Here is a 12,267-nt window from a genome sequence, read left to right on the forward strand (position 1 = left end):
AATCGATCCTTTTATTTATATAATTTGATTTTTTAAATCCATATATTTCTATTATATTTTTTTTACATATTTTGTAGAGATAATACAAATGGAGATATTTTAATGTGAAAAAATAGATGCAAACTACTAGTATTAAAACTACTATATTTCAGTTATGTGTTGCCTTTGTGAGTTATTTTGAGCTGCTTTTAATTTTTTTTTTAAAGATAAATTTATTAATTCATTCAATGAATGGAACCATATAATTTATAAAGAAAAAAATAGTAAATACTTGTCGTAGATGGTGAATAATAAGCTCTATCAACACAACAAAGACTTTACTTTAGCACCAATAGAATATTATGACAGGGTGACAATTAGCTTTGACTATTGGCTTTATCACAACTCAAGTACAACATATCTAGAGTGATTGCAAGCACTTCATTTTGATAAGAAAATCAACCTCGAATGATTCAAAGATGCGAACAAAAATCGACAAAAGAATTAAGCATTCACTAAATTAAAGAGGACGACAATAAAATTATTTCTAAAATCACTTGTAAATCTAAGATTATATGTATAAACAAGACTAATTAAAAAAGTGCTACAAAAACAAATAAAAAATTTTAAAACAGAAAACTTATTAAACAATGAAAACTAAACAAAAAAATATAATTCAAATCGACACATAAAATCATTTATTATCGAAATACTCCCTAAAAGTAGTAACGAAGAGCCGTCCATAATTTTTTGTTCTGCTATTGCTAGATTTTCAGGCTGTTTTTACTTTCTCTTTTTTCTGGAAACTTTTTTTTAGCTGCTTTTGTTATGCTTTTAAGACTTACTTTTACTTATAGTGATGAAGTTCACTGAGAAAAGGTATAGAGATGTAATCCCACGAATTATCCTTTTGGAATCTGAGAGATTCCGTTACTGTACCACAAATTGAAGCTCGAAAGGGAGACAGTATTTGATGGGTATTCCAAGAAATTGATAAATATATTCTTAGTTGAAGACGGGGATTTAAACCCTGAGACAGTCATGGAAGCTGCTTCAGGTGAAGGGTATCAGAAATTAATGGTTTTTGATTGTGGGTCGATTTTAATCTACTCTACTGGACCGGACCCTTCTTTCATTCAATTGTTTTTTTTTCCTCAATTTATTTATTATTTATTCTCCTATAAATATACATACATGTACCATGCGCAGTGCCCATCATGGTAAAACAAAATCTAACCTGTGATGAATATGTATATTTCAAACAAACATTCAGCTATAGTTTTGGCAAACAAGTGTAAAAACCAGATAGATAGATAGACCAGATTCTGAGCATTTTACACCAAAAAATGCACGACTATTTCGGACTGACAGGGGCTTCGTTAATAACCCGAATAGGGGTAGGCGGGATCGATTCCCACCACTCTTTCAATCGTCGATCACGATCTCCTCCTTGGTTGTTTACCATATGCTTTGCTAGCGGTGATGTTGTGATCATGGAATGAAACACAACAGCAATTATGAGATACTTGAAAGGAATCACTGCAAACATTATTGCCAATCCGATCATTGCGAGCATCACCGTGTTTGCATGCTGAAAGATACAAGTGTGTTAATTTCAATGGAGTATATAAAGGATAGTATATTATCTCAACTTTTTCCATAAATCTTGCTGAAAAATACATTTAGGTTTGCTTAATCTTAAAATTTCCAAACTGAAAGAATTTAGTTGCATGCATACCTTGTGTGCCCTTGAAACCAGAACCGAATGCAATTTCAGTATTGTTACATTTGCTTCCTTTATTATCTCACGAACCGTCAAAAATCCATATTGAGCTGAAACTATGTTCTCTCTCGTACTCGGAGTATGGTCGGAACCTGTGCACACAACTATTTCCTTTTGTTTGTCCTTGAGCCTTTCTTGTCTAGCTCGTATCATATTTGCTACCACCAGAAGCAAGCCTGCGGATAACGCCTTGCCAATCCATTCCCTACAACATGGTTCCTAGTTGCTTTACTATCCTTCTGACTTGAATTTGCATCATAAAAGAAAAAAAGACAGAAGATCGAAAACAACTTACTTGTATACGATTAGTATAATTGCAGCAAATACCAGAAGAGTAGTTGCCGGTCTTTCCCATGAAAGGATTTCACGGAACCAAAGGAATACACTTCTTAGTGGCTTCAGTAGCTCCTACATATGCCAAAGAAGGAAAAAAAAATAGTGCCACTCATAAGTTCTTACATCTCTATGAAAAGTTTCATTGCCTTAGTGAGAGACGATTTGTTTGAGCACTAATTTTCTTAAATCAAAACTACAGAATTCCGGTCATGATATGATGTGAAAGAGCATGTATTGCTTACTCTGCAAACTAAATGACGGACATTGTGAGTAATTACCGTAAGAATGGTAGCATTTTCACCGATCCCTTCCTCTTTCAGCCCCTCCATCACAGCTCTAGCTTTGGCAACTCCTCTTCCTTCCTTTCGCGCTTGATTAATGGCAGTCTCAAGTGAGGTCTTATTATCATCATCCTTGCCGACTGCAATAGTTTCACTCACTTCACTCTCTATTTTCGCTTCCAAACTCAAAACATTAGGCTCTGGAAGGTTCAATTTCCTCAATATCGAGCTTGCACTACATGGTTGCCCACTATTTACCCTCTTTAGGCTCTGAGCAAGTTGTTCAAGTACATAGTCCCCCTTGGGTAATTCTTCATACAAAGAGAAAATCAAGAATTCTGTGGGACTAGGGGGAGCAATTCTTAGCATTTCTCTTGCTGCATGGAGCCTTATTATGCTCAAAATGGTCCTTGCATGCATCTCCCATGCTTGTATTGGACACTCAACCTTAAAATCCGACAAAAAGTTGCGCATTAGCAGAATCTCCTTTATGAGTGCTAGCCAATGGTCGCGCCTTGTGGAGCTTGTTATCTCAGGAAATTCCAGCAGAACTCCTTCCTGTCTAGAAAAATTTGGAAGCTAAACTCAGAAATAACAAGCTTTTCTCATTTGTCAGTAAAAGGTAAAACATTACTTTGAAATCTTAGTAACATTTAGCTAGACAAAGCTTTAAAAGTCATCACCAACCTGGCAATCATTCCAATTAACAAACAGTTAAAAAATATCCAATAACTCTCTGGCAGATCTCTTACTAGAGCACGGGAAATTGGAAATGAAAAACATTGAATTATTGATTACTGTCTTCTAGAACATTGTTGACTTGAAATATAGTGGTCGAGGTGTGTGAGAAATGGTACATCCATGTCTAAGCAAAAGAACGTATATAATCATTAAGCTTTAGACTTCGAATCAATAATTCATAAGGGCAAATATTAGATAGGATTCTTTGCAAGTATATACTTACAAGTCAGGGGACTCATAGATTATGGCTTTGTCGAAAAGTGGAGCACCCCATGGACCTGTTGCAACTGGTTTAACACTGTGATCAATTTTCCTCGAAAGATCTATCTTCAGTGCATCTTCATAATTTATCACCCCAGAAGCCTCGAAGTAGAGTGCGCAATTAGTCAGTGTAAGCCTACCTAGAAAAGTACCGTCCACAGTGAGTAATTCCAAAGCAGCAATCACTTAAATGATCGTAAGATAAGGTATTTATTTGATTGCCTGCACTTTTTTACTAAGAGAAAAAGAAATAGAAAACCAACCGGGCCAACTTGAGCCTCCGATATGGCGCACCACTCTTTGTGAGGTAGCTGTTCCCTCAACATGCAATATAAATTCATCATCAGCCAACTCTATACCCTTCGGTTTTGCTTGTTTCTGTAAATGCCTCATGCAACTGTTGACCAATGATTTTCGGACAAGGGATATTAAACACTTGCAATATTGCAGTTAAAACAAAATAAAGTTCAAGTGTTGGATTCTACCACTGCCAGTATTTTGCAGTTATAACAGAGTTGTGATGGTCAGTTTGTCCAAGTCTCACCAATAGTGCCAGTTTATTACTATATAATCATTGATGTTTATGCAGATGAGATAAAATCAAGACTACATGGAGGCAAATCGACAACCCAAAGTGCCACTTATGATATTTACATGTAAGCAATTAACTTCCAATTTTGTTTACATAAAGAGAAAAAATAATTTAGGCATGAAAACATGGTGAGATGGGAAACAGCTTGTGTTAGATATTAACTAGATTCTGCCAATGCCAGAGCTATCTAACATGAGTTTTAAGTTTTTTCACTCATCAATACTAGCTATTGGATTACTATCTCTTTCGAGTAGAGTTTCGAATACTTACTTGTCAATTTCTTTTAGGAATCGATCATATGCAGGGTAAAAAAGCCGCTTCCCGGTAGGTGCAGTAAGAGTTTCGAATGTGAATCTTCGGTTAACGATATCAGCAGCTAATGGAACTAATGAACTTAACCACATGAAAGCATCTTCTTCAACACTTGGTTCATGATTAACCTATCAAGAAAGTGCACAAATCAATGGCCACGCTCTGATAAACATAAATATATTTATATATAGTACAATCAACAGATTCTTCAATGCACTCTTTCCAGAATAAAATGTCTTGGATAAAATCTGAAAAGTTTCTTACAAGGAGTGGCATCTGGTCTGAATAGAAAAGAGAGATATCATCCTGGTCGGTCTGCTCTTTTACTTGTATTTTTCTATCTTCTTTCTCCTTCCCAATGCTCTCCTCCTAACTCACATGATAGAATCAGTAACAATGTATGTGGAGAAAGTCATCAACACATAAATTCTGACAAACTTGTAAGGCAAATATTACAAGGAAAATGAAAACCATAATTTCACTAAATATTTCATCGAAATGAGACTATTCAGCCAAAAGATTGCAATTCAGAATTGAAGTAAATTCCAAGCTTTGACTATGATTGAGAGAAGTTAATATATTCTCACAGTTGAAGACTCTTCGTCCACAGCTCTGGGGTTGTCCCAGGCAAGCATCATATCATATGTGAAGCGGCTATATGATCCATCGCTTATCTTTTCTTTTATATTTTGACAAAATTTAATGAGGGCCTTTGAGCTGCAAAATTCCACTAATTTCCTCGAATAATCGCCTACTTCAGGTGTCCATTTAGCTTCAAATTCTTTTACCAAATGATCCACTGAAGAACCAAGTTCCCTGTGCAAAATTAGCATATTTAAAGCTCTTCAATATGCTGTATATGTAACATGTATCGAGTATTATTCAATTACATATGCAAAACACACAAAAAAAACACCCATAATAATTGACTAGTAATATTATCAAACATCTGACAGGGATAAATGCTTTTCAACTGTATGATCATCCATCTCTATATGAATATTTAAATATGAAACAAATTTGATAACACTCAGATACGTACAAGAAGAAAAAAAATGTGAAAACCAACTTCCGAGAAAATATATACATATGCCCATAAGCTTTGAAATTTAATCTTGTTTGATCTTGAATTTCATGTTTTCTCATTGATTTTTTAATCTCCAAAGAGATCCCATATCACAACGAAAGAATAAATCTAGTGTGATAACACTATGGAAAACATATTATTTAAGAAAATATGTATATATCTTACTCTGCACTTCGTTGAAGAACATGGTTGGCGATAGAAGAAAGATGCTTCCTCTCCATCATTATCTTCTTCAACGTCTTAATTATCTTGCTGTTTTGCTTTGATCATCAAAAAGAAAATGAAAAAGAAATTAAAAGGCTATGGCTTTTGAATATTCGATATCAAGGAACCGAAATGTTGGTTCACCCATGGCTGACACGTTGGGTTGGCCATGCAAACACCTGTTGCTCTCACGTGCCTACATCTCAAATTTTTTTATTTAGAATTTATTTTTTATTTTTATTTTAGGAATGCAGTTTTCTATTTTTAAAAATTTTAAAGTTTAGATATAATTGTTATGTGTTTAAAATTCTTCTATTAAATCTATTGGTGCTACCTTTAAAATTTTAAAAAAATGTTACATTAAAAATAATAGTGAAGAAATAACAAGTGTTGGGTGTAGTGGTAAGACACATTATATTTTCAATGGAGAATTTAGATACGAACTTTGGAGACAACATTATTGGAATGGGTAATTACGAACTCTAAATATGGACTGTAAAACGAACATGAAGAATACCAAAAAAATCTCTATTAAAAAATATAAATTTAACAAATAGTAGTAAATAAGATCATATTAAAAAAATATAATAACTTTATTTCTTAAATAAAACAAGCTAACTAAAGATTAGTGGGGATTTAAAAGATAAAGATTAAAATCCAATTTTAAAATTTAACAAGCAAGATAGCAATTAAAATTAAAGGAAAATCAAATAAATGAAGCTCTAACCAAATTTTGGTCTCCAATTTTACAAAAGAATCATTTTAACTCGTCATTTTATTTTGTTTTAGGCCATGTCGGCATTCGAAATGGGGCCACACGCCTGTGTCCTTGCCCGTGTCTTAGCCTGTGTAACTCATTGATTTGGGTTACATGGCTAGACCACACGCCCGTGTGCTAGGCCGTGTGAAAACTAGAGGGTATACTGACTTGTGCCACATGGCCAAGCAACACACCCGTGTGCTAGGCCGTGTGAAGCTACTAGCTTGATTTCTATAGAAGTATCAGGGGACACACGGCCGTGTCACCTGGCCATGTGTCACACACGGCTGAGACACACGCCCGTGTGGACAAAAATAGGTCATTTTCAAGCCATATTTCTCACTCAAATTGGTACCAACTTAAACGCCACAATTTGCATATAACCATGGTATAATTAGACATTTAAAACCAACCAATATCAAGCTTATAACATATAATATCCACACTTACAACATGATGTCTATAAGCACTTCAATTGACCACATATAATCATGCAATATATGTATCTCAAACATACCTAAATGGTCAAATACATACATGCATCATTGTGCCTAAAACATAACATATATGTCACTTATGAATCTCAACCGTTTGGTACCCAAAATACCAATTCACAACCAACGCATTCACATGGCAACTATAGATCACATACAATAAGGCTATTTACATATTTATATAACAAAATATACCCAATTCAAGCCACATCAAGTGGCTAGATACATGACAAAACACATAAGCTATCATTAGCCAAAATGACTTATACATGCCATTTAACCCAAAATATAAAGTCAAAAGTACCAAAATAATGTTTGATAGTGTGATGAGATCTCCGACAACTTCCAATCCGAAAAGCTTCCGAAACACTATAAAACACGAAAAAATAAACAGAATAAGCAATTAAACTTAGTAAGTTCATATAACATAGAATTAAACTTACCATTTAACCACGAATTTAGGTAAGTAACTCAAAGCATAACACAATTCAATTTGGCCAAAGCCGATCACATAATCATGAACCAAGTTAGCCATGTATTCATATAAAAACCGAGAATCATAAATGAATTCAACAATTATTAAATTCCATGTACATGTAACATCTATACCGTGTATCCATATATCATATATAAACCATTTCCATGTGAATACCTGTACTAGTTCATATCAAACTTGTATAATCTCGTAATAACACTATGCCCGTTGAACCACTTAGAATATCGTTAGATACGTGGGTAGTACACACGAGGTGTACTAAACTATAAATCTGTCATGTATGCTCATATGAGCGATAAACGATAAGCTCCTCCGAACTAAAAAACGGTAGCTCATACGAGCTGAGTATCGGTAAGCTCATAAGAGTTGGAATCGATAACCCTAATGACATGTCATTTGTATCCTACGAATTCTTAAGGTTCAAACGGGGTTTAGTATTTTTCGTATGTTGTCAGTTATGCGCTCGATAATTACACATAATAATTAAACTATTCACATACATATATTTCAATTTAAATCATATAAATATGCAATTTAATTACACGAACTTACCTCGAACTCGTACGACGAAAAACGATCGTTCAATCCAATACTTTATCTTTCCCTCGATCTAATTTCGTACATTACTTTTCTTGATCTATATATCAAATTTAACTACTTTAATCTTTATTCTATTCAATTCAATCCAAAATTCAAGTTTTGAAAAAATTACTATTTTGCCCTTATACTTTTGACTTCTTTACAATTTAGTCCTTAGGCTCGTAAAAATGAAATTCATGTAATTTCACTACACCCAAGCCTAGTTGAATATCTTATAAGCCTATAGCAGCCATAAATTTCACAATTTCACATATTTAACACATAATTTGTATAATTCTCAATTTAATCCCTATTTGATAATTTCATTAAAAAATCACTTAACAAAAGTTGTTTAATTGCCAACAAGAATTCATTTTCTTCCATTAAAATTTAAAACCCTGACATATTCATCAATGGAAAATCTCAAACTATTCAATAGTTTTGCAAATTAGTCCCCTAGTTAGCTAGGTTAAGCTACAACGATCCTGAAAACATAAAAATCAACAAAAACGGGACAAGGTATCACTTACATGCAAAGGATTTATTTTGTTGAAATTTTGAGCTCTCTAATGGCTAAACCTTGCTGAAATTTTCAGTTGCATGAATGGGAAAAAGATGACCATTTTGTTTTATTTAAATTTAAATTTTAATTACCTATTTACCAAAATACCCTTACCTAACTTTAAAAATTTCATAATTGCCAAGCCATGCACATCCACTATCACCTTTAATGTTCTAATTACCATATAAGGACCTCCACTTTAAAGCTCTATGGCTATTTTAACACCTTTAGCTATTAGAACACAACTTTCGCACTTTACGCGATTTAGTCATTTTTCACAAATTGAGCATACAAAAGGTAAAATTTTTTAACAAAATTTTTATACTATAATACTATCATGCTGTAGATATTAAAATAATATTAAAATAAATTTTTTGAATTCGAATTTGTGGTCTCAAAACCACTATTCTGATTTCACTGAAAACGGGTTGTTACATCACACATGCACTTCAACACATATGATAGAAGGTCATTGAAAACTTGATTCCAAAACTATCTCTATGGGCATCATGCCAATGGTGAACGACATGCCAACCATTAAATTTTTGGTACTGATTGTCAAAATGTAGGCACAATTTTAGTATTGAGTATCATACTGGAAGGCATGGATAGCTAAACAGATGACGATGGAGCAACTGTATGGAGATTTCGATGCGTTGTACAATAAGTTACAGGGATGGATAGTTGCTATGTGGGAGTGCGTGCTGGGACTGTCATTGAGTTACAGACACGAACTTATTACGGCCAGAATGATCAACTACAACTGGGAAAAAAATTTCCAACGGATGTTCTAGACGTTTGATCCATGCTTGCGTACATTCCCCACTACAAGCCGTTTGTGCAAGTAGATGAGACTTGGCTATACGGTAAATATATACAGATCCTACTTCTTGCGGTTGCTCAATACAAGAACAAGAACGTACTCTCGATAGCATTTTCCATCGTAGATAAGGAGAACATGGAGTCGTGAGAATTCTTCCTTACGAACTTGAGGAGGTATGTTGTTAGTAATGGTAAAATTTGCATCATCTCCGGTAGAGGGAAATGATTATTGCAACTATTAGGCGTTTCGGTGTGCCATAGAGACCCATTTTTCAGCACATCGCGACTAACTTCCACAGAGATTATAAGAATGCAAACTGGCAGAGACAAGTTGTGAGAATGGTTAAAAAATAACCTAATCTTTTCAATATATAACCTAATGTTTTAGGGCGATACTGTAACTTATATTTTCTTAATACATATACAATGTACGAGCTAGAGCTACCCATTTTTTAGGACTTGAGAGGGACATGGAGGGTCACACAAACACCTTTTTTCGATAATGGTTGGGTATTATAGAGCTGTGGCAATGGGCTCAAAGTTACGAGGGCTTTCACTATGGTCATATGACCACTAATTTGGCAGAGGGGGTTAACTCCATGTTGATGAAAACACGAAATCTTTTAATTTCACCTGTCTTCTCGACTACATTCTACAGGTTGGCTACCTTGATGCCCAGAATGAGACAATACCAAGTTAACCAGATAGAGGTGGAACACGTGTTTGTTAAAGATGTTAGGAATGCAATGGTTGCAAACCGTCGGACGGCGAGGTCGATGAATGTAAAAGTATATTCACGACGTAATAAAACGTTTCGAGTTATGGAGACCATAGGTCGTCAACTTGGTATACCACCTAGGTCTTACGGAGTTGATCTCTGAAACAGACGGTGCGATAGTAGGATGTTTCAGACACTTTATTATCCCTGTGCACATGTCGTTACAGCTTGTGCTAAAGTCTCGCTCAATGTTAAACAATTTATCAATAAAGTGTACACCCTCAAGTGCACGTTGCATGTATGAGAGAACGAGTTCCCTGCTCTGCTTGAACTATCTACATGTGAGGTGCCTCTAACGACTTTCGAGCTTGTCCCAAACAAAGGGTTGCATAGGAATCCGAAAGGTCGTCCGCAATTATCTAAATTCCATAATGAAATGGACATTAGGAAGAAACCCGACAGGAAGCTGTGTGGTGTATGCAGATTAGTCAGTCATAATCGGAGTAAATACTTGTACCGAAACTATCATATTGGATAATCGTCGTGATCGGGTAGGAATTGAGATATTATTCAAGCCCTATTAATTACATTCACTACATTTAGAGATGATTGGATCTAAAATTTGTCTAAAATTTGTTGCAATTAATCTAATTTGAATTACAAAGGTAGTCTAAAGTTTGTTGCGTTCATATTTTTGTTGAATTAAATAATGTTTTTTTATGTAAATAATACAAAGAACCCCTAAAATTAATAACTAAAATGACAAAAAAGTCATTACATAAATACAAACTTAACTATTTAAATTGAAAAAAACTCCTAAAATTAATAATTGAAATGGAAAAAAAGTCATTACATAAATACAAACTTGATTATTCAAATTGCAAAACCCCCTAAAATTGATGGTTTGATGGTGTGGTCCTAGGGGTATATTTTTGTGGAGGTTGACGTTTACGTTGCGGGTGATTGTGGCGATCAACATGCTCTTCACCCGCACGTGGGGGTATGCGAAACATAGATGAAAAATCATATACCTTAAACGTCATTAATGAACTTGAGCTGGGGAGTGAAGTACTGCGGTGGATACAAGCCGAGAGGAGTGGGTACTAAAGTGGATATGGGCTGGGAGGAGTGGAGTATTGAGGTGGATACGGGCCGGGAGGAGTGGAGTACTAAGGTGGTAGTGGGCTGAAGATATCAAACTCTAAATGATATTCATAGCCTGACGAGCCCGGGAAATAGTCATCACCCCCAAGTCTGGATGATAAGAACTATCCCTAGAGTGTAGCTTCGGCTCTGCCTCTGGATCAGGTGCATGAAGCGGATGTAGAAGGGGATGGAAGGGTTGTCCAAGTCGTATCATGTGCGGGGGGACTACCATCGACTGCCCACCAAACATAAATGATTTCCCAATCTCAGAGTACCACTGTATGTACTCTAATGAGGGCTGCAAATCTAAAGCACGATCCATCTGAAGTACCCGCCCCAACAGGTTGTTCCACATTGAAATATATTCTTCATGCACTTTCGCCCAATCATTTCCATGTTTCCCCCTCTTGTTAATTCCACGGATGTCCCCCAACAGTAATGGTAGTGTCGAGATATACTGTATGCAACCGAACTGTTAGAGTACTCGGTCATCATGATACCACTCCACTATTTGGAAATTGATAACGGGTGCACTAATGCACCATAGGTTTAAGTGGACGTGGGCAGACGAAGGAATAATCGCCATAATTTTTGGAACAAAATACGACACCCAAATGAACTACACAGTTAATAACATAGTTATATTAACGCAGGTCGAGTGAGATAAAATAATAAAATTAAGTTGATATTGGAAAAAATTACCCCCTCCAGCATGATTCTCGATCATCAGATGGTATATCAAAATCATGTATGACCTCCCGATACTCGAATTAGTGCTCCATCTACGAAAACAAATTGTTAGAATAATATAATCCAAAAAAGTCAACTTATTGTTATAATGAGTAAAAATTCATCATCTATTAATGAGTGGAAATACATATGATTGGTGACTAATCAATGCCAAGAATGGCATCCGGTAAAGCACCCACGACTGCAACAATATAAGACATCCGTCTATGTCCACCGCAAAAGGATCTGTTGTCCGAAAAAGTTCTCGGTACAACATGTCTAACACTGCAGACCCCCAACTGTACGAACGAATGTTATGCAAATTAGATAATAGGGGCAAGTACATCACGTGGACCCTATTGTTGTTTGCATCTGGTATGAGTAC

General features: G+C 35.3%; 1 protein-coding gene across 1 annotated transcript; it reads right to left on the reverse strand.

Annotated features, from left to right (window-relative positions):
- Positions 1-1,200: 1,200 nt before the first annotated feature.
- Positions 1,201-5,677, reverse strand: LOC107913696 (uncharacterized). The gene is made up of 10 exons (XM_016842355.2): positions 5,538-5,677; positions 4,873-5,101; positions 4,550-4,654; positions 4,244-4,413; positions 3,645-3,778; positions 3,344-3,521; positions 2,377-2,941; positions 2,058-2,170; positions 1,718-1,967; positions 1,201-1,570 (listed from the first exon to the last, which is right to left on the reverse strand). Exons 1-10 carry the CDS (start codon positions 5,594-5,596, stop codon positions 1,334-1,336), a joined length of 2,040 nt encoding a protein of 679 aa, XP_016697844.1. The 5' UTR covers positions 5,597-5,677; the 3' UTR covers positions 1,201-1,333.
- Positions 5,678-12,267: the final 6,590 nt, after the last annotated feature.

Source organism: Gossypium hirsutum, chromosome D11, assembly GCF_007990345.1.
Source record: "Gossypium hirsutum isolate 1008001.06 chromosome D11, Gossypium_hirsutum_v2.1, whole genome shotgun sequence".
Lineage (NCBI taxonomy): Eukaryota > Viridiplantae > Streptophyta > Magnoliopsida > Malvales > Malvaceae > Gossypium > Gossypium hirsutum.

Excerpts from the sequence above, each read along its gene's own strand:
- LOC107913696 (XM_016842355.2), bottom strand. The coding sequence starts at position 5,596 with ATGATGGAGAGGAAGCATCTTTCTTCTATCGCCAACCATGTTCTTCAA. Across the intron at positions 4,414-4,549 it reads CAGACCAGATGCCACTCCTT|GTTAATCATGAACCAAGTGT; the intron begins GTAAGAAACTTT and ends CTTTCTTGATAG. Across the intron at positions 3,522-3,644 it reads CGGAGGCTCAAGTTGGCCCG|GTAGGCTTACACTGACTAAT; the intron begins GTTGGTTTTCTA and ends GTACTTTTCTAG.